The sequence below is a fragment of the Manis pentadactyla genome, chromosome 9, assembly GCF_030020395.1.
Source record: "Manis pentadactyla isolate mManPen7 chromosome 9, mManPen7.hap1, whole genome shotgun sequence".
Classification (NCBI taxonomy): domain Eukaryota; kingdom Metazoa; phylum Chordata; class Mammalia; order Pholidota; family Manidae; genus Manis; species Manis pentadactyla.
This window is the reverse complement of record NC_080027.1, coordinates 95,126,606-95,149,626: the sequence shown is the minus strand read 5'-3', so window position 1 is coordinate 95,149,626 and position 23,021 is coordinate 95,126,606. Positions and strand designations below refer to the sequence as shown.

The window sequence follows — 23,021 nt, the reverse complement described above, 5'->3', positions numbered from 1 at the left end:
AACAGACCGAGAAAGCTGAACATTTTCTAAGCTTTCCCTTCATTTCCTATTTCCTATTAAAGAAGGTAAGACATCACATTCCAACATACAAAAACATACCTGTTTCCCGTATTTGAATAAGGCAACTGTGAAACACACACTATTGAGATAGTCTAATAACTCTGAGTGATGGGTTGGGCTTTATATGACATTAAAGAACTACTGTTAAAATGGTTAGTGTGATGATGACATAATAACTAGGAAAAAGTCCTTCCTGAAATAACATGATGTCTGAGACCTTTAAATATATCAGCAAAACAAGTGGACAAAGAAGAAAGAAAAAGAGGATGAGGAAGAAGAGAAGATGGAGAAGAAAAAGATGGGACAGAGATGACACAGATGATGAAGACGAAGAAGGAGAAAAAAATGTGAGATGGAACCGAATTGGCAAAACGATGAACCTAGGTGATAGAAATGTGGGAATTAATTAAAATACTCTCTTTATCCTCTCACATATGTTTTTAAATCCCCATAATGTAGAGTGTGTGTGTGTGTGTGTGTGTGCTGCCTAAAAATTAGAATTCAGGTTTTTCCTTCTTCTCTGAACCAAATGTCTTTTTTTTGTGTATGCAAGAAGCATCCTCTGAGGCTGACCAGAGCTCTTCACGATGTGATGCAAAGGAGCTGATGGAAAGGATAAACCTAACACAATATAAAAAAGAAAAGGAGAAAGTGGGAGGAAGAGAGTGCCATTGTCACTCTCCTGACCTTTCCTTCTAATTGTGCCAGAGTCAAGCCTGGGTCACAAGAAAAACAATTTGGGTGGTCAACCATTTGCCCTATTTTGTATACATCAAAAAGCTCTTGTTCTCCCCACATTCCAATCTCACAGTTTCCCACCTACTTTTAAAATGTTATCAAGAGGCCAGATTAACAAAAATATGAATCAAATGATTGTATTACAAGGAACACTTTGTTTGTAAACCTAGAGATACCCTTCTTATTATTCCAAATAGAATGACATGTAACTTTTTAAAAGTTAAATATGCTTTATATTATTATAGGTATTTCAGGTAAGTGCTGCACATGCCCAGCTTTCAAAAGTTAAATGTAAATTTCTCTCTTGAGTGCAGATGGCGGCCAAGCAAAGTAGCTCTTGGGTCTTCCAGACAGAAGGTCAGGTCATGGCTGAAAGACCAAAGAACAATTGCTGCTTTGCTACTCCAGATCATCCGTGGAATGAGACACCACTACTTTCTTTTTTGAAACTGGGCAATACAAGACCGTTACAAAGAGTACCTATAAGATTTCCTTACATTCTGTACAAGAAAAAATGGTAATAAGCATTTGACATCACAAACATCTTGTAACCATTTGTAGGTTTTATTTCTAACTCTCTGACCTCGTAAAAATGCATATCTCTATCTAAAAGCAACACTACACACCACTATGAAAACTGTTAATGCTTCACTATTTTGCAGGAACTGTTTAAAAAGAAAACTGCCCCTCTTAAAATCCAGCAACTTCAGAAAAACCAAAATCATTACAGATTAATTGAGATAAAGTGCTAAAAGCAAATATTACATACTTTCTCTATCCATGCTATTAATTTACAAGTGATATTATAATCTTACTGTTTTGATAAAATCTCATTGTTTTTTCTCTCCAGAATATTATAATGTAATTTTCAACAACTCAAGAGACTTCTCCACTATATTTTGCCAGTTAGTGCAAAATGTTATGCTGGCATATGCTGTAGAATAACACAAAGGCATAATAATGCTAGTGGGCCTGCCAATATGATACCTTAAAAAAGAAATCATAACACATCAGGAAAGGAAAGTTCTGAGTTTGGTTTGATAGTCCCACAGCTGATAGAAAGCATTTTCAATTCCACTATCAGGCACGCCCCCAACTGGACGGAATAAAATAGCTTCATATTCTGAACATGTTAATAATGAAAATTCTTCTGAAAATGTGAAACTCATAATACTTGGAATATAGTGATACAGAAGCAGAATTTAAGTATGGCTGTTTAGATTTTAATTTAGTGCCAGGGATTTCAGTTATGACTTGGAAAACTCTGTACTAAATTTCATTATCATTCATTTTTAATACTTATCACAATTATCTTCATGTCATCTGCACAGAGTTGATTGAGTTGAAAGGAAAACATGGGAAAATACAATAAAAAGCTTTGAACTAGAAATATGTCTAAAAAAAAATTTACTTGGGGCTACCTATTTTGAAATTGTGGTGAGTTCTTTAAAATATTGCCACTGAGAACTCAGTCTTATTTTAATTGAATAGATTTATCAACCTGCTTTCACTGAATATAAAGGAAAAGCCTTCAATGTTCTGTATTGCAATGTAAAAACAGAAAATCAAAAGCCAGCCTATTAGAACTGCATCTCTAAAAACTTTATCCACATTGTCAATTAAAATTGGAGTATCTACATGGTCTTAACAAAGACATAACATAAAACATCTGCTCAAAATGAAATTGAAGTAAGCAGCATTTTCCCCTAACATTTCTAACTTCACTGTATTTAGGCTTCCTGAGCGAACATATTCATGGTTATCTTAGTTAAAACTGGTTTCACTCTGCCAACAATCAATTTGATTGACATATTTACATATCAACTCATCTCATCTTACAAATTTTAAACTTTTTCACTTAAAATTGGATTCAAGTTGGCATCTTTCAAGAACTTTATGTACGTATATTTTAGGTTCAAACTGTGCATTAGAATGTTTTTTTTTTTACTTTTGTAAGTAATAGATACACATATCCAAATGTATATTTATGACCTGTCAGATTGGAATTTTATATGCATGCAGTTGTATTCTTACCATTTCATGTGAAAGGTGATAATTTTAGGCAACTATAAATGAAATTCTTTTAATAGTATAAACTGGATCGTTCCATTAGTTAGAAACAATATAATACAAATTAATGTCTCAGGAAATAAAATCACCTCAACTTCAGAAAGAACATTAGTTATGGCTTTAATTGCTGCAGTTACACTTGAATCATTTCTTACCTGGTCTTTAATGTCGAGTTCCATTTTAGTTTTTGTCCTGTACTTTCTGTGCTCCTTCTCTTCCTCCTCCTTCTCCATTGTGGTTTTATTCAATTGATAGCGCATTTCCCCACACACCTGTTAGATTATTAAAAACTAGATCAATAGCTGCTGAAATCTACCAGGCAGTGACTGCAATTAGATCTTTTGGTGCCCCCTAGAGGTCATATGAATAAACTACAATAGAACTTTGCTAAGAATGGCATTTTCTGTCAGAATATTCAATATATTCTGTTAGAATGTGGAGGCAATCTCAGGTATTACTGAGTCTAATAATTTTAAATTACAGATAAAGAATGCATTGCTAAGGAATTTAAGGAACATGTACAAGATTTTTTATGGAAAATAAGTTTTAATTGCATACTACCATCCAAAAATGTACTATTATCTCAATTTTAACTAGGTAAAATTATTAATTACAATATTAAGGTATGTTATCATTCATTACAATTGCTATGGTTAAATAGACATTATAAGTCATAAAACTCCTTTAAATATTTTATCAGTTAGGTTTTTATTTAAATAAATTTATAAAGTAATTTTTCTCTGTTAAACTACACCATTGATATTTAGATATATGGTATTTACATATCAGTAGATAAAAATCAATCTTATCATGTACAATACTATGTACTTAAGTTAAGAAAGATTGTGTGGCAAAAGTCACAGACTGGATCTAAGCAAAATCTACATCTATAACTGTAGCATTCAACACAATAGGAAAATATTAAAATGATGAACACACACAGTATCTTTAAACTGTTGTATATCATCCTTTATACACTTGTTTTTTCAATCCAGGGCTTATACAAACAGGCAGGTATGTTCGAAAATTCAATTAGCAGATAAATCTAATTCATGAAATTATATGAGCCTATGAGATAACTGAGAACCTACAGAGAGATCAATTAATACAAGAGACTGCTAAGTCAGGTTCTAATGTGCAAATATAAGCTTTTAAAAATTATGCATCATCCAACGGTTATACTTGCTTGAAAATTTTCAATTTTGGTATTTCTCCAAAAGTAATGATTAGAACTTTAGAAATTAGTTTCATCATATTGAAGTACTAGACCTATAAATCCTATAAGCATTTCCTATGTTCAAATAAAAAATACTTTAAACAATAAACTAGTTTGTGTTTAAAAGTTCCAGTGACAAGACAGAAGAAAACGTCAGTAAGCTTCTCCCCAGTGGCCCTTAGAAAGCTACAAAAAGGATAAAATTCCTAAAAATTCTATTTGAAATTCAAACATCTTCAGTGTGAGTTGATCCTTCCTATTTCAAAAAAAGTAAGTTATAAAAAGGTATTAATTTTTAAACTATATAAAATTTAAAGATTAAGAGTGACAGAAAAAAATAAGGTGCCCAAATTACGTTCTTTCTTAGTTTTTCACTATTCCAATCTATTTGATTTACATATATTGAGAAATTTAAAAGTCCAAATTGATAAGAAAGACCAGAAAATAATAATTATACAACCACAGTGTTTGAAACCCAACATCAAAACAAAGTTATTATGTATAATAAAGGTCTAAGCATTAGGTCCTATTTAAAAGTGTTTTATCCCTTAATTTTATCTTCAAAGTTCCTTTGCCTTACACTTAGCCATAACACTTAAATTCCATCTAACATAAGTCAATAAATTAAATTGTACTAGAATTATATTATCCCAGGGTTGGAAGCAACCTCAAGACATTCTTCTGATACTTGAGGCCTTTTGGACAATTCTATAGACAAAGGGCTCTTTCTTCACTGTCACATTTCAACAGAAAGTTCTCTCCTGGTAATGAACTGAAAACACTCATAGCTGTCACCCATAAATTTGGGTTAACTATTTCCATTCCTTTGCACCAATTACCTAACTTGTACCCCTACCTCCACACAAACTCATCAGTTATATTGGCAAATATGCTATTTTTAAATGTCTACATTAGCTAGCCAGAATTCTAGAAAACAAGTGGAAAATTATAGAATTTCAAGGCAAAATAGGTTTTCTTTCCCAAAATATATTACCTTTACTTACTAAACTATAAAGCAACAATGGCATTAAAACTGTGTCAGCATTTAGGAAACTATGTTGAGAAGTAAAATATAGTATGAGAGGGGTATACATTATCTATGTATGTATTGGTGAAAAATTGATTTAACTTACTGTATCATGCATACCAGTTTTCAGTTTCTTAGTTTCAAAGTAATTGATTGCTGAAATCTACATGGGTTTCTGGTGTTTCTTAAATATGTACCTTACATTAGCCAGTTAAGATCATGAAACATTTTAGTTCTTGGCTCACAAATTTGTGATACCACAGATTCTGTGGTATTTTAAAGTATGAATTTAAGGACCAATAATAAAATAAGAAGTTTAGTATTAGAATCCTAATTTTAGAGACCAGGTCTGAAAAGGAATGGGAAATGGAGAATTTTTTGTTAAGCATACTTTTCATGTTGTAACCGTATGTCTTAAGAGTATTATCGTGAAGTCCAGACCTCTGTGCTATCTCTGGCAAAAATGACTCTTAACTGACTAATTTAGAAATACAAGTTTTATCGAAGATTAGATAATTAAAGTAATAAAACTTGCTTATTTACAAGTCTGGGCTACTTAACTCCTGAGCTCTTCAAGGACACTGTCTCTGTCCGATTCATCTTCTTATTGGGGGCGCTGGGCACAGAGCCTGCCAAGAGGAAGTCAGTGTCTGCCAAATGGTCATCATGCGCACCCTTATTAACTTGAAATAACAAAACTTTTCTATTCCAAATGTCTTTCTGAGATTTCTACATTAGGAAAACTTTTTTCAAATAAAATATTTAAGTCCTTACTAAACTGAAATCTCTCTTTGTACCTTTGTGATATCCATTTCCCGAGAAGTGAGCTGGCTTTGAATTTCCTCTAGTTGATGAGTCACTGAAACCTTCTCCCTTGTAACCCTTTCCACCTGGGCCTCCAGCTGGGCAATATTCTGAGACAGGGTCAACATCTGTAAAGGGAAATGAAAGTCCTAAACAATAATGTCACTTGATGATAAAAATATGAAAGCTATCTTGAATTAAGAGAGTCTCAGCATGGCCACTGGTCTCTGAAAGTCACTTCTCTACTTCTCAACTCCATTATCCCCCATGACTTAAATATGTACTTCCCCCCAGTCATTCTTTGGTCTTCACACTCATTTTGGAAAACACATAACAAGATAATGAAATCAGAGATTTGGTTGTAATTCTAGGGTGACAGGTATCAGCCAGCCATGTAAGCTATGGAAGAGACTGACATGAATACATTTCAGTAGAGATGTCAAGGAATCAGACAACTCTTGAGCCCTTCTCCCACATGGAAGGCATAAAAGGACTGACTGGGAGAGCTGGAGAGGTACAGGTCTTTGGAGAGAGCCACTGGTGTCTATGAATCCCAACCCTCTTCCCCCAGTATCAACAAAGAGGAGGTTCTATACAATGCCCTTTGTTGGTAAAACCCCACCAGCCCTCCCATCATCCAGCTATCCCTGTTCCTCTCAGCATCATCTCCTCTCTTCCAGGAGGGCCTCTTTGACCTTTACCTCCCAGCACAAAGAAAGAGTCCCAGTTGCTTTTCAGCCAGTGTAGACTGGGAATCATGCCTACTGTCTGCAGCTGGCATCCACTCTCACTGGCTGCGGCCCCTGCTGTACCTGTGGGTTAATATTTTGATTATCACTCTGGCATGTGCTTCTACAGCAACCTGTGTAAATTTCTACCACACCCCCACCTCTACTTAGCTTTAGCACACTGTTATCACACTGTTTTTAGTTGTTTGCTTTTCTCATTAGACTAGAAGCTCCTCAAGGGCATGTTCTTGAGAAGCAACAAATTTGATGAATGAATGAATGATTAGAATAAACGGCTTTCTGAGAGACTCTGTATATCAGATCCTTAGTTTTTCTTCTCAGGGTTAGAAATGCTTTCTAGATCTCAGATTTTTGTTTGCAATTACATTTTACTCTGCTCCAGTAAGTCACAGTTCTCTAGGCTCTTAATTCCTCACTTATATTATCAGTTCTAAGATGAAGAAAAATGCTACCCTCCTCCAGAGCAAAACAGATAACAATATCTATCAGTTTTTAATCTGCTAAAACAAGAACAAGTAACAAATTTGAAATAATATTTGAAGCCTACTGTTTTGCACTGACATGGGTGTAAATTCAGTTGTACAGCTGAAATCAATAACTGAAATTTTATGGCAAAAGTCAAGAATTGCCTTTCATTATAACTAGCTAAGGCTGACACATGAAAATAATGAGCCCTGGTAGCCATTTGCTGATTAGATGGCAGATGTACTCATTAACTTGCCCGGGGATCGTGAAGAATAGTTTATTTGACTAATAGTTGTTTACATGTCCTTCTTGTCATCAAAAGATCAGCTAGAAATCTAGTTTGCACATAAAATTAGTTTTACTAATACCAAGCTATGAGCTATCTTAATGCATATTATAAGCTGAATCTAAAATTAAAGGTCAAAAGAAGTTAAATGTAACAAATAGAAAATATTAATTTAATTTCCTTAATTTAAATATTCAAGTCCATGAGTATCCATATTATGAATGTGTAATTAGAGCTTTTCTGGAACCATCCAACAGCAAACTTCAATTATCAGGTACTAAAAATATGTAGGTGGAGCTACATCTTATGGTAAATGTATTAACATTGTGTGGTTTTGGAAGCAAATATGCAGACATTTATTTTGCTGCCTGTAAATTCTGAGTCAGTTTCTACTGTAAGGCATGTAACACATCACACTCTTTCCATATGATTCCCTCCCTTTGCCACCCATCACTTCTTTCCTCTTCCTGCTACCTGTCTGCTTCCTCCTGTCACCCACTTCCTGAGGCTTCTGCTCCTGTTGTCACACCTTCTTTTTCCCCATGCCCACCATCTGGAAGTCAACATTACACCGCAGGAGCTTCTCCATCCACATCTGTTGCAGAGAAAGAAGTAACACAGCCAGCTGCAACACTGCTGGATGTCCAGGGCATCGACATCAGGTGAGTCCTTTAAACTTTGACAGGGGCAAGTCAGATACAAGGACACGCAGGCAGGGAGAGTGTGATAGAAATCTCTACACTAAAGCAGTCCCTAGCATGCTGAACATGGTATAAAGCAGTACTCCCTATATAAGAAGGACAAGGGTTCTGGATGCGGGCCAACAGATTTTGCTCTTATCAAGGGAACCAACTGAAAAAAACACACAAGTCATGGGGGGCACTTAATAAATATATGATGACGGCTGACCTAACAAACCTAGCGGTACAGGGCAGGCAAGGACCATCACCAAAGACAACAAACCACCTTACAGCAAGTACTGTTCATGGTGGATGATTCAAAATCTGTAGAGGTGGGAGGCATCTGCTCTCCTAGAGCATCCCGCACAAATGAAATTTAAAAAGAAGGAGTAAGAAGGAAGGAGAGAAGAAAAATAATGAAAAGATAGAAAAATCTACAAGTCTCGAAAGCACTCCTTACTCCCCTAGGAGAGCAAGGGTGGCTTGCTCTAGCATGAATCACAGAGCACTCAAAGTGTTAGGATCAATTGCTCAGTCTCCTTATTAGATTAACTTCCTGTGCTAGGCAGTGCAATTTACAGTCTTTTAATCCCCTTTGATGAGGAATTACATCAGTTTAATTTTCAGTTGAAAAAAATGAGATTCAGAAAATTTCAGAGAAGTAATTTTCCCCACTACATTCAAGCTATTAAGTAGAAGGGTAGGCTTTATATTAATCTGTTTGCTTTTATTAACACAAAAGTCCAAGAAACCTGTCCAAAAAGGCTACTTCTCCCTTTCTCAAGAGTAAGCATGATACTAGCCACAAGCTAAAATTTATTACATGTCTACTCGAAGCCAGGTATTATATCAGGTACTTATAAAACATGTTCTTATTTAATCCTGTCAATTCCTTGAGTAGATCAACTCCATTATTTACTCCCCTGAAATTTGGAGAGGTCAAATGAAATGTTCCAGGTCACAGAAAGGTCAAATTGGTTTCCATCCCTAAACCCTTTTACCCAAAGCCACTTTCTGCTGCTGGCGAAAGCACTCGCCTCAGGGCAGGACCACTTTCAGCTCTTCACTCCATACATCTTTATTGAGGGCAGAACCTTAAGATTATGTGTCAGCCAAGGTTTGCTGGGGGCAAAACAAATGACTCAGACTCAGAAATACATTGCATTTCTGTTGCCACTTTTCTTCATGAAATAATTGTCAGTGTAAGAACGAGGTTCTGTTACACACCAAAGTCCCTGGAATGCCGCTTGCTGCATTTCCACTTCCCTCTGTCCTTTTTTATCGGGAATTCTTATCAATCTATTTTTATCAGTAAAGCAAAGGTTTCCACTGAGCAACACAGAAAATAAGTCTCCTAAGTGTTAACAGTAGTCTTTGCTATTGATATTTTCTCTTACACACAGCACTCAGTTTACAACTTTACCTCCCTCCACACCTTATTTATTATAATGGCTACAGCCAGTGTTCCTTCCCCCATATTTGAATTCCTAAATCCTACCTATTCTTTGAAGCTCAGCTAAAAGGCCACCTTCTCCACAAAGTCTTCCATGATCTCTTGAAGAGAGGGACCTTTTCTGAGCCTCTGAATCCTCGCATTTTAGTCATACTTTTCCAAAGTTACAGGCTTTTTTTCTTCCCATTGTATTATATTCATTCATTCAGCAAATATGTATTTGTCATTGAAGTGGTGCTTATAAATGAGGTAACAAAAGACTTAAAAGCTAGCGTGCCTTTTCAGCTGTGCTCGCTTACAGGAAATGACAGGATGCTGATGATTCTTAGGGCCACACTGCAGAACTGGTGAACACCAGGAAACCCAAGATGGCAGCTGAGCTTCAGCTTGAACCTGCTTGTAACTCATTATACCCTCATAACAGTAAAAATCATGCCCACGAAGGAGATGCACTTTGCTAGGCACATTTTGAGCCATGTGCAAAATCAGAGAAACTGCACATGCTCCAGCGGTCCCAGAACTCTCGGCCCCTTTCCTGGGATGGAGAGGTTGTTCCAGAGGCTCTGTCCCCCAGTCCCTGGAAAGATAGCTGTCTTTCTCCCCCAGGGAGAGGGTGCCATTCCCAGCATGAGCTCACCTTCTCCATTCTTTGATCAAAGAATAAAGTTTCTGCTCTTGTATACCAAACCCGATGAGGTTGTATTGGAGTAAATGATTCCAGGCAAAAGTCTTTGAAATTAGGATTTGTAACATATTGAGCACATTTTGTGTGAATGTACCAAGCAATGAGGATGATAACAGACCATATATTCAAGGGTCTCCCAGGAAATTAGGAGAAACAAACAATTTAACAAGACATTTCAATAAATTGAGTTATGGGAGCCCATTGGAGAGGCTCCCAGTCCAATTTTGGGAGACTTTGAAGGGAAGTGTTACCACAGAGAACTCTGAAGAGTAAGTCAGAAGGGGCAGAGGAAGATTCCCCTAGGCAGGAAGCAAAGCACAAACAAAACCTTGAAGTGAAAAGATAGTATGGCAGATTGGCATGTCTACACTTCGAGGAGGTGCACGTCAGTCAGTGGGGTGGCAATGCAAGGAAGAAAAGCAAAGAAAGGTGACAATGGAGAGCCAAAGAGAGGAAGACAACTGTAGAGTCCTTTTGCTATGCTAAAGGACTGTAAATTTTATCCAAGGGGTTGCAAGGAGACAGGAAAGGATTTTAAAGCAGGAGGCAGACATATGACATGTTCACTCTGGAAAGATCGCCCCGAATGTGCTTTACAGAACAGAGGGGACAGAGGTGAACTTGGAGCAAGGAGACCACTGGGGGCTGCAGGAATCATCCAAGGGTGAGCCATGGATGGCCGTGGAATGGAGAGGCAACGGGAAACTCTTATGGGCCTGAATCTCTAGAACTTGGTGACAACGCGGGGGAGAGTGAGGCAGAGGGAGAGACAAGGTGACAGCAAGAGCCTGAGTCTGGGCAACTGGACGCACAACACTGAGAGGGCGGATGGGACGTGAACTGGTTTGGGGGCTCACTTGAGAGCTACAGATTTAGAAATCTATATCTTATATATGAAATTAGAACAGCAATAGTGCTAAAGATATCTAAATCTAAAGCTCTCTGCTAAACTCTAGAACCTTCTATCAAGCTGCTTTCTGGATGTGTCTCTTTCATTGTCTCAGAGGCACTTTAAACTCAGAGTAACCTAAAAGGATCTCATTATCAGTCCCCCAGACCAAGAACATAAATTCAGAGAAACCACAGAAAGAACTAAAAAATATTCACTAAAAATAGCACGAGGAGGTCTTCAGTGACTATGGCCATGGTAACTTCACTGGCTGTGGGAACAAAAGCTGAAATGCAGTGCGCAGAAGGGTGAACAGGGGTGAGAAGATAAGAACATGTGTGGGCAGATCCTTCATGGACCTTGACTAATAAGGGAGAGTGAGGAGGGCTGTGGAATCACTGAGGTGGCTTCCGACTTTTGGCCACACCTGGGAATCACATGTACAACTTCAGCAGATGCTGACACCTGCGTCCCACCCTCAGGTGTTTTCAGCTGACTGGTCTGGGTTGCAGACTGAGCAATGAGATTTTTGACACTACTATGCTGCCAGTGACAACCACTAAATCAGAAGAAAGTTTCTTTCTTTCTCCAGATGAGAGAAGTTTACAAGTATTTTCCTGATAAGGAAGAGGCTATGGTGAAGGTCAAAGACTCAGAAGAGAGGGGCAATCTAACAGGACAATGTCCCTGAGGTGGTGGAAGAGGGTGAGATCCAGGGCAAGGGCCAGGACCCAGTGAAGCCTCTCCCATCCTGACAGGGTGAAGACATAGAATGTCCTCTTGAAATTCTACTTGAAGGCAGAGATGAGGGGAGATAAATAGTTGAAGTGGATACCATCTAATGGCTTCAATTTTCTTTGGTTAGGTAAGTAAGGTTGTCTGCTGAAAATGAGTAGAAAGGTGTATGGTAGAGAATTTAAAGAGAATAGAAGTGATTTGAAATTGTCCTTGAAAATGGGTCCAGGATACCATCACTTCCCACCCAGACTACTGTAATGGCCTCCCACCTGACCTCCAGGCATTTATTCTGTTTCTCCTCCCAGTCTATTGACAGATGACTTTTCTCAAATATAAATGGCATTATGGCACTGCCCAATTTGAAACTATTCAATGACTTTCCATCTCTTTTTAGATAAAATTTAAAATCCTTCACATGGATTTTAAGACCATTCATGATTTGGTCCCTGCATGCTTCTTCAAATTCATTTCCCATAATTCTGTCCCTCACTTCCCATGCTTCAGCCACCTGGGCCTTCTCTAAATTCCTAGAAAGTATGACGCTTCCTGGCTTCAGAGTCTTGGGGGCATTGTTTTCTGGGTCTGAAACTCTTTCCCTCACCCCTTCGCCTGACCACTCCTACTCAACTCTTTTGAGTCTCACTTTCAAAATCTCATCTTAGGAAAGAAAGTCTTTCACGACCGCCTAGACTGTGTCATACCTGAGTGTCCTACATTCTCACAGTCCCCTCTGTGTACCACTGTGCCTTCATCACAGAGGTAATAAAAACCTGCTTGTGGAAGTATGTGTTTAATGTCTACCTCTCCACTAAGCTGCAAGCTTCATAAGGGAATTGCACTGGTTCTGTGACTACCACATTCCTGGGCCGTCCAAATGATATCTGTTGAAAGCTGAATGAATGTGAGAGATTAGAATGTGTGGGAGGAATGCCAGACAGCACTGGAAACCCAGACACTGAAGTCCAAGTGTGTGCGGTGGTGCCATCTGCAAGGTCATAGGGTTTTCACCACTGAGACCACCAATCCAGGCTGGAAAAGGTAGATGGTTAGACTGAACTACAGTTGAGTTTTGACAAGCACAATTTTAAAAAAAAGGATTAAGATAAGGGAGTTTACGTAAATGCCTCAGATATCCATAAAACTTAACTCACTGAGCAGAATTTATGATTTTTGTCTTTACATATTCCCAGGCTTGCAAAGTGCCTCGCACACAGCAGCTACTCAGTAGATATTTGCTAAATGAGTTAATTATCACATGTTGGAATCTTAGAACAACACAGCATTAAGGGTACAGGCTGTGAGTTCAGCATTAAGGGTACAAAACAAAAACAAAACATGAATCAGTTGTGTTGGTTACTTTGTAACTTTAAAACTAGGTTTCACTCAACTCTGTATTCCAGTTTGTTACTGCTTTTCAAACACTGCCCATTTCATGTTACCTGTTTTTTTAAATTTCTCCTTCCCATTTATTTACCTGGTTATGATCATTTTTCATCCTGTAATTTGCTAGAATCCATTTTATACAGTGTATATAATCACCTTTTCTTGGTTATTTGATTTCCTACATGTGTTCTACCTTCTGCGAGTCTAATTAGGGAGTGGGGAATTAGGTGGGGGACTCTTCTCTCCTTGATTTTAGTCAAGATTGAAATAAAATCTGGGTATCACAGGGCATCTGCTCTCCTCTGACAAACATGAGAGAGGACCAAACAGAACGGCAGGATTAAAGTAAATTTCACAATCTCATTTCATGGAATCTAACTGGTTATTTCATTTGGAAAGGTCGGAGAATACAACTTTTATTGACAATACACAGAAAAACAGAAAATTTTTAGGAACTCTAAATTATAAGCAACTCAACCACTTACAAGGGTTCACTCAACATTGCAGCCTATAGAATCATCAGTGATATTACCAATTACCACAAACATTTCCTCTGCAATGTAGGTAACAAATTTAATCTGCAGTTACCTTTGATTCCATTTCTTCCTTTTCTTTTGTCATTTCTTTCTTCATTATTTCTTTCTCAAAGGCTCTTTTTTCTTGCTGAGATGCAAGTTCTTTTTCAAGTCGCTCTGTCTGCCTCTCCAGTTCATTCTTCAACTGCTCACACTGGATTAAAGCCTGCCAGAACAAGACCAAATGAAAATGGACCATAGAATTAGAAAAAGTAAGGAGAAAATGAAACAAGCTTTCATCTTATTTAACATAGTTGCAACTCACTATAAAGTTTATTATAGTAATTTTATATTTAATGATACCACTTATTGACCTAAAATAATATTCAAATGTTACATTATTCACCTATTTCAATTCTCATAATTATGGCTATATTAACTAATCAACTAAGAAAATTCAGGTAACAGATTTAATGAAGGTCACAGATGAGCCTGAATTTTGAAAAAGGGGTCAGAAAAACCAAGTGTTCTGGTATTTTCAATTATATATCATGTTTATATCACATGAAATATGTAAGTATCCAATTTAATTGATTTTTCATTTGCATATGATTAACAATTATTTGAATACTTTAAATGATAAATAGATCAATAATTTTAAATGAGGTGTTATAACTGTCATTACATACAGGAATTTATTGTTTAACATTACATAATAACTGCTTACTTAAATATAACTAAGATATGATTTAGCTCACATTTCTTACAGATATAACTAAAGTAAAAAATAGATAATAATCAAAAGTTTAGATAAAGTAAGACTTAAAACAGCATTTACTACTTAGTTTTATAAATGAAAGTACCATCTTTCACTTCTGGCAATTTAAAAGTCCACGACTGTCTTTTACACAAAATTTCCAACTCTCAATTTCCAGAAGTGAAAAAACTCTCCAACTTCCTTTTGGCTACATTCACAATATCTTCATGCATAACACCCAAAACAATTAGCTAACTTCAAAATTCCAACTAAAAAATCCTAATAAAGTTAAAATGCTTAACACAGAAAATCTGATCATTCTGTGATGTCTTAGTCTCATCCTAGTGGCCCTTATCTATAATATCCACCTCGCTCAACCTCTATGTTCCCCTGAATTGGCAGAAAGAAACCCAAGTCTCATATGTCTTATATGTGTATAATTACAAATTTGGTAGTCACATTTGTTGTTAATGTAGATGGAAGTGGTCTCAGTTAAACACTGCAATTTTATGCATAGCTATGTTTCCCTCTGGTGAAAGCTATAATAAAAACATTTATTAATATCTAGGATATGTGAATTTTCTTCTCTTCATCAGGAAAGCATTAAACCCTAATTTCTTTCAAACTCTTCTGGAAAGTTTCTGTACTCATAGGCATATAATATGAGCATAAAATCCAATTGTCTCAGATTAACTGATAAGCATATATGACTGAAAAATGATTTTCCTAGAGAGTTAGTCCCAAGTCCAATTCTAGTTGAGAATGTCTGGAAAATAAAATTTTACATTAGATTTTAAAAGATGTGAAAAACAATATTGCTATAATTTAAGCCCTTGGAGCTTGAAATGTTATCAATTTGAGACTTTTGTGCTTCAGAATTTCAGAGGGGGGGTTAAGTTTGTTCTCCTCAGGTCTTGTCCCCACCACAACAAAGAACTGAAGGACAGAGACTTAGTGGTGAGCAGAGTTAAGGTTTTATTTGAATACACTCCAAGGGAGGAGTGGGCCAGAGTCAAGGCAGACAAAGGCAGGTTTACTTGAATAAAGCAGACAGGAAGGGGAAGTTCCCTGAACTGCTGCTTTGCATAGGGCACATCCCCTGCTAACTCCTAAAGCCAGTGTCACCTGGTGTCCAGTGTCCATTTGAATCTGCATGGCATGGGAACTGAGTCCCTACCACCCCAGGAAACGGGGGAGCCGCAGAGCACTGGATGGAGTGAGATTATGTTCTTAGAGCTTCCCAAAGGCAAAGAAAGGGGATTTTTAGGCAAGCTACTAAAGAGCATGGTCATATAGCTGTAGTTCTGTCCAGGTCATCCAGGCGACAGGAACTTGCAAGACCAAATCAGAGCTCTCAGCAGCCCCTCCCTACTTATCTGAAGTACGACAGAGTAACACACTTGAAGAAAGGTGAGTGCAGGCAACCTCAGAAAGGAGGCACACTTAAGGGCTTAGGATTCTGTTTTTTAAGGCTTTCAAGAATGGGGCAAAGGGCAGGAGTGGGGGTTGTTGGGCGTAAGCTTGACTTGTGGTCTTATGATGTCTCTCTCTGGTGAGTGACATTATGTTACTATCTACAGCCAGTCCTCTAGATAATTCTGTACGATAAACTTAACACAAGGAATTTATTGATCTGGCTCCTTTCCAAGATAGTGGTTTCCCTCAACCACTGGGAATATATCAGTTAAGACTGCTTGCCCTGTCAGTGAAATAAGCCAGGCAGAGAAAGACAAATGCCAAATGATTTCCTTAATTTGTGGAGTATAACAATGAGGCAAAACTGAAGGAACAAAATGGCAGCAGACTCAGAGACTCCAAGAATGAACTAGTGGTTACCAAAGGAGAGGGGTGTGAGAGGGTGGGTGGGGAGGGAGGGAGAAGGGGATTGAGGGGTATTATGTTTAGTACACATGGTATGGGGGATCATGGGGAGAACAGTGTAATGCAGAGAAGGCACATAGTGGATCTGTGGCATCTGGCTACATTGATGGACAGTGACTGCACTGGGGTATGGGTGGGGACTTGATAATATGGGTAAATGTAGTAACCACATTGTTTTTTCATGTGAAACCTTCATAAGAGTGTATATCAATCATACCTTAATAAAAAATTAAAAAAAAAAACTGCTTGCCCTGCCTTAAGATTGAGTGGGTTGTTGTCTGATTAACAAATAATATGTTAGGAATCTAACTTCTCAACTCTGCTTTTAAAATGGAATCTTAGCCTTAAGCTGGAGTCCCTCTTGTCCTCACTAAGCTATGCATATCTTGGCATTTTTAGGATAATTGTCATGATGCTTTCCCATGTCTCTGCTCTATGTCACCTGCATTAGCTCAGATTCAGGTTAGCTCAGATTCAGAGCATGTGGAATGAACTCACATTGCAAAGGGTGTTAACTCTGTGAGTCCTTTCCGGCTCTCTGGCTTTATCTGACTAACTCCCTGAGTTTTTGGTGGGCCCCACCTTCTTTTCAGCCTGCTCATACCTTTCTGCCTAACAAGAACACAACTGCTCTTGTGAAAAATACCTTATATAAATCCAGTAAAAATGTTCATAATTTTTGCTGACACAATGAAAACTACTAGCATAAAGTAATAAAGTGATTGCCAACTATAAACCAATAAATTCAACCAGTAGGTTTTTCATTGAACAAGAACTCAAGAATCAACATTATTAAGGGCAGTAATAGTGGAAGGGACAGCTGAGTGAAGAACTCAATAAATTCAGGAACAGGGAATAGTAAATGTTCCTGACAGGACTAAGAGGCTAACAGTAAATGATCCTAACAGGATAATGCCAAGATAAGATCACATAAAAGCACAAAGCAAGAAGCTGTAAATCACTTAAACAGAACCAGTGCTGAAGCCTTGGCTTTATGGATGGCCTTATCTCAGGACTAGCCACTACTCACTGACGATGATGAGTAAGGATGAGAACAGTTATGAAACACTGAATAAAAATATTAGTTTAAGAACTGGTTATTGCTGACTCTTGTGTATAACCAATGATTGTACAGAAAATAACTTCTTTTCGTTTTGATTTTAATAGATACATCTGGTCACAATGAAGAAAATATTAAGGATTAGTAACACTTGGAATTGGGAAACTGATTTAATTTTTCCAACAATCTCTCTATTTCAATGTGACCTTACATACTAGAATATGAGGGTCTACTAAACAAATATTTATACACTATTTCCATTAAAGTTTTGTCTTTTATTCTAGGGCCCCTCTCCTGGTGGCCAGAATCTTGGCTGATTTAGAACTTCCTCATTATATTCATCTAATCCCTCAGTAAAGTCATAATAACTAAATTCTGAAAGGCTAGGTTAGTAAACAGTCAATTACAATGAACTGATAGTTCCTCATGGGTGACAGAGTTCATTTGAAGCCTAAGCTGCCATTTCTCTCAGTAGTTCCTTTCTTCTTTCTTTCTCTGAGCACAGCCCCTTTCTTGGTGGAAATGGCTGTATGTCCCAGAAGCTGGGGAACCACATTATTCCTCCCATGCAGTAGGCTCAATCCTTAAGGAATGTCTTCACTTCTGGGAAATTTCTTTATTTGTGGTTATTCTATGTTGGCCACATTAACATATTCTTCAAAAGATAACTTATTGGATTTGATATTCCTGGTTCTGGTTTTATTGAGCCAAAGAGTATGCATTACTATCTTAATAGGGTGAAAACATTTTCCAAAACAAATTTACATCTAGTCAATTCAATTTTTTAAATAGGAAACCTATTTTAGTACACATAAAAATCCTTCCCAAGTGCCAGGGTTAGGTTCCTAGAAATCCTTGTGGTCAAAGAATTCATGACTAAATAATTAAAGATCTTATGAGAAATAATAGTGTTCACACTCACAAGCATAAGCTTAAAATTTATGAAATTGTTTTCATTTTTATGAAATATGGCCCACAAAATACAAATGATTGTCAACATGTTTTAAGCATTTAACTTATGAATAATGCAAACTATTGATTTGTAATTTAATATTTTTTGCTCATTAGAAACCTAACACTCAGTCTATCCCTATCTCCCATTTTCAAGGTTTTATACTTTGTGTTTCTTTTGTGGCAGAAATGTACATATGAAGAAGTGTTATTTTCTATCTCTGTACTTACAATCAAATGCCCAGTGCTTTTCTGATTTTCTTTATACTTTGCATTTCTATCTCTTGGCTTCTGATTCTGCTATTATCCAAGAAAAATAATAATTTGGGTACTTGAAAAGGAAAAAAAGGTTTTAGGGCTATATATTCAACCTACTTGGCATTAAAAAAAATCTTTCTTCAGAGGGTTATCTCATAAATATGCTCATATAACTTCATGCCAAAGCTAACAATTTCCCTTTGAACAGATAAAAGAAGGTTTAAGGTCTGGTTAACCTTTTCATCTTGTAGCTTTACTAAGGAATAGCTGCAAAAGCCTCTGCTTTTCCACCCTTATTTACCCCCGGGTTAATTTACTACTCCTTTTTAAAATTATCCCCAGTTGTAATGACTTACAATTTTCAAAGAAAAATAGAAAGATTTATTGATCACTTACTATGTGCCAGATATTTTTTTGCTTAAATGGCTTACATGGATTAATTAACACCCTCACAAAATTTTTTTTTTGGTATCATTGATCTACAACTACATGAGGAACATTATGTTTACTAGACTCCCCCTTTCACCAAGTCCCCAACACATACCCCATTAGTCACTGTCCATCAGTGTAGTAAGATGCTGTAGAATCACTACTTGTCTTCTCTGTGTTGCACAGCCCTCCCCGTGCCCCCTCCCACGTTAGGTGTTAGCACGTTATACATGCTAATCGTTAGGCCCCCTTTCTTCTTCCCCCTCTTCTCCCTCCCTTCCCACCCATCCTCCCTAGTCCCTTTCCCTTTGGTAACCGTTAGTCCATTCTTGGGTTCTGTGATTTCTGCTGCTGTTTTGTTCCTTCTGTTTTTCTTTGTTCTTATACTCCACATATGATTGAAATCATTTGATACTTGTCTTTCTCTGCCTGGCTTATTTCACTGAGCATAATGCCCTCTAGCTCCATCCATGTTGTTGCAAATGGTAGGTTTTGTTTTCTTCTTATGGCTGAATAATATTCCACTGTGTATATGTACCACATCTTCTTTATCCATTCATCTACTGATGGACATTTAGGTTGCTTCCATATCTTGGCTATTGTAAACAGTGCAGTGATAAACATAGGGGTGCATCTGTCTTTTTCAAACTGGAGTGCTACATTCTTAGGGTAAACTCCTAGAAGTGGAATTCCTGGGTCAAATGGTATGTCTATTTTGAGCTTTTTGAGGAACCTCCATACTGCTTTCCACAATGGTTGAACTAATTTACATTCCCACCAGCAGTGTAGGAAGGTTCCCCATTCTCCACAGCCTCACCAACATTTGTTGTTATTTGTCTTTTGGATGGTGGCAATCCTTACTGGTGTGAGGTGATATCTCATTGTGGTTTTAATTTGCATTTCTCTGATGACAAGCAATGTGGAGCATCTTTTCATGTGTCTGTTGGCCATCTGAATTTCTTCTTTGGAGAACTGTCTGTTCAGCTCCTCTGCCCAATTTTTAATTGGATTATTTGCTTTTTGTTTGTTGAGGTGCATGAGCTCTTTATATATTTTGGATGTCAACCATTTATCGGATCTGTCATTTATGAATATATTCTCCCATACTGTAGGGTACCTTTTTGTTCTATTGATGGTGTCCTTTGCTGTACAGAAGCTTTTCAGCTTGATGTAGTCCCACTTCTTCATTTTTGCTTTTGTTTCCCTTGCCCGGGGAGATATGTTCATGAAGAAGTTGCTCATGTTTATGTCCAGGAGATTTTTGCCTATGTTTTTTTCTAGGAGTTTTATGGTTTCATGACTTACATTCAGGTCTTTGATCCATTTCGAATTTACTTCTCTGTATGGGATTAGACAATGATCCAGTTTCATTCTCTTACATGTAGCTGTCCAGTTTTGTCAACACCAGTTGTTGAAGAAGCTGTATGTCCATGGCTCTTTTATCATATATTAATTGACCTTTGGGTTAATGTCTGAAGACTCTATTCTGTTCCACTGGTCCATGACTCTGTTCTTGTGCTAGTACCAAATTGTCTTGATTAATGTGGCTTTGTAGTAGAGCTTGAAGTTCGGGAGCGAGATCCCTCCCACATTATTCTTCCTTCTCAGGATTGCTTTGGCTATTCGGGGTCTTTGGTGGTTCCATATGAATTTTTGAACTATTTGTTCCAGTTCGTTGAAGAATGCTGTTGGTAAATTGATAGGGATTGCATTAAATCTGTACATACCTTTGGGCAGGATGGCCATTTTGACGATATTAATTCTTCCTAGCCAAGAGCATGGGATGAGTTTTCATTTGTTAGTGTCCTCTTTAATTTATCTTAAAAATGTCTTGTAGTTTTCAGGGTATAGGTCTTTCACTTCCTTGGTTAGGTTGATTCCTAGGTATTATTTTTTTTTGATGCAATTGTGAATGGAATTGTTTTCCTGGTTTCTCCTTCTATTAGTTCATTGTTAGTGTATAGGAAAGCTACAGATTTCTGTGTATTAATTTTGTATCCTGCAACTTTGCTGTATTCCGATATCAGTTCTAGTAGTTTTGGAGTGGACTCTTTAGGGTTTTTTATGTATAATATCATGTCATCTGCAAATAGTGACAGTTTAACTTCTTCTTTACCGATCTGGATTCCCTGTATTTCTTTGTTTTGTCTAATTGCCAAGGCTAGGACCTCCAGTACTATGTTGAATAACAGTGGGGAGAGTGGGCGTCCCTGTCCTGTTCCCAATCTTAGAGGAAATGCTTTCAGCCTCTCGCTGTTCAGTATGATGTTGGCTGTGGGATTTTCATTATATGGCCTTTATTATGTTGAGGTACTTGCCCTCTACACTCATTTTGCTGAGAGTTTTTATCATGAACGGATGTTGAATTTTGTCGAATGCTTTTTCAGCATCTATGGAGATGATCATGTGATTTTTGTCCTTGTTTTTGTTGATGTGGTGGATGATGTTGATGGATTTTTGAATGTTGTACCATCCTTGCAGCCCTCAGATGAATCCCACTTGATCATGGTGTATGATCCTCTTGATGTACTTTTGAACTCGGTTTGCTAATATTTTGTTGAGTATTTTTGCATCTATGTTCATCAGGGATATTGGTCTGTAATTTTCTTTTATATTGGGGTCTTTGCCTGGTTTTGGTATTAGGGTGATGCTGGCTTCATAGAATGAGTCTGGAAGTATTCCCTCTTCTTCTGTTTTTTGGAAAACTTTAAGGAGAAAGGGTATTATGTCTTCTCTGTATGTCTGATAAAACTCTGTGGTAAATACATCTGGCCCAGGGGTTTTGCTGCTGTGTAGTTTTTTGATTACCGATTCAATTTCTTTGCTGGTAATTGGTCTATTTAGATTTTCTGTTTCTTCCTTGGTCAGTCTTGGAAGGTTGTATTTTTCTAGGAAGTTTTCCATTTCTTCTAGGTTTTCCAGCTTGTTAGCATATAGTTTTTTGTAGTATTCTCTAATAATTCTTTGTATTTCTGTAGGGTCTGTCATGATTTTTTCTTTCTCATTTGATTCTGTTGATGTGTGTAGATTCTCTTTTTCTTTTCATAAGTCTGGCTAGGGGCTGATCTGTTTTGTTTATTTTCTCGAAGAACCAGCTCTTTGTTTCATTGAGTTTTTCTATTGTTTTATTCTTCTCAATTTTATTTATTTCTTCTCTTATCCTTATTATGTCCCTTCTTCTGCTAACTTTAGACCTCATTTGTTCTTCTTTTTCCAATTTTCATAATTGTGTCTTTAGACTGTTCACTTGGGATTGTTCTTCCTTCTTTAAATATGCCTGGATTGCTATATACTTTCCTCTTAAAATAGCTTATGCTGTGTCCCACAGAAGTTGGGGTTTGTGTTGTTGTTGTCATTTGTTTCCATATATTGCTTGATCTCTATTTTGATATGGTCGTTGATCCACTGATTATTTAGAAGCATGTTGTTAAGCCTCCATGTGTTTGTGAGCCTTTTTGCTTTCTTTGTACAATTTATTTCTAGTTTTATACCTTTGTGGTCTGAGAAATTGGTTGGTAGGATTTCAATCTTTTGGAATTTACTGAGGCTCTTTTTGTGGTCTAGTATGTGGTCTATTTTGGAGAATGTTCCATGTGCACTTGAGAAGAATGTGTATCCTGTTGCTTTTGGACATAGAGTTCTTAGATGTCTATTAGGTCCATCTGTTCTAGTGTGCTGTTGTTCAGTGCCTCTGTGCCCTTATTTATTTTCTGTCTGGTGCATCTGTCCTTTGGAGTGAGTGGTGTGTTGAAGTCTCCCTTAATGAATGCATTGCATTCTATTTCCTCCTTTAATTCTGTTAGTATTTGTTTCACATATGTTGGTGCTCCTGTATTGGGTGCATATATATTTATAATGGTTATATCCTCATGTTGGATTGACCCCTTTATCATTATATAATATCCTTCTTTATGTCTTGTGACTTCC

At 37.2% G+C, this 23,021-nt stretch overlaps 1 protein-coding gene across 3 annotated transcripts in view; it reads right to left on the bottom strand.

Annotated features, from left to right (window-relative positions):
• Nucleotides 1–23,021, bottom strand: part of SDCCAG8 (SHH signaling and ciliogenesis regulator SDCCAG8) — a 275,300-nt gene that overhangs the window by 142,052 nt on the left and 110,227 nt on the right. For all 3 annotated transcript variants that reach the window (XM_057507849.1, XM_057507847.1, XM_057507848.1), the window contains exons 10-12: nt 13,832–13,984; nt 5,909–6,043; nt 3,024–3,140 (exon numbers count right to left, since the gene is read on the bottom strand). In XM_057507849.1, coding sequence (XP_057363832.1) covers nt 3,024–3,140; nt 5,909–6,043; nt 13,832–13,984 — 405 coding nt within the window. The remainder of the gene's footprint in view (nt 1–3,023; nt 3,141–5,908; nt 6,044–13,831; nt 13,985–23,021) is intronic.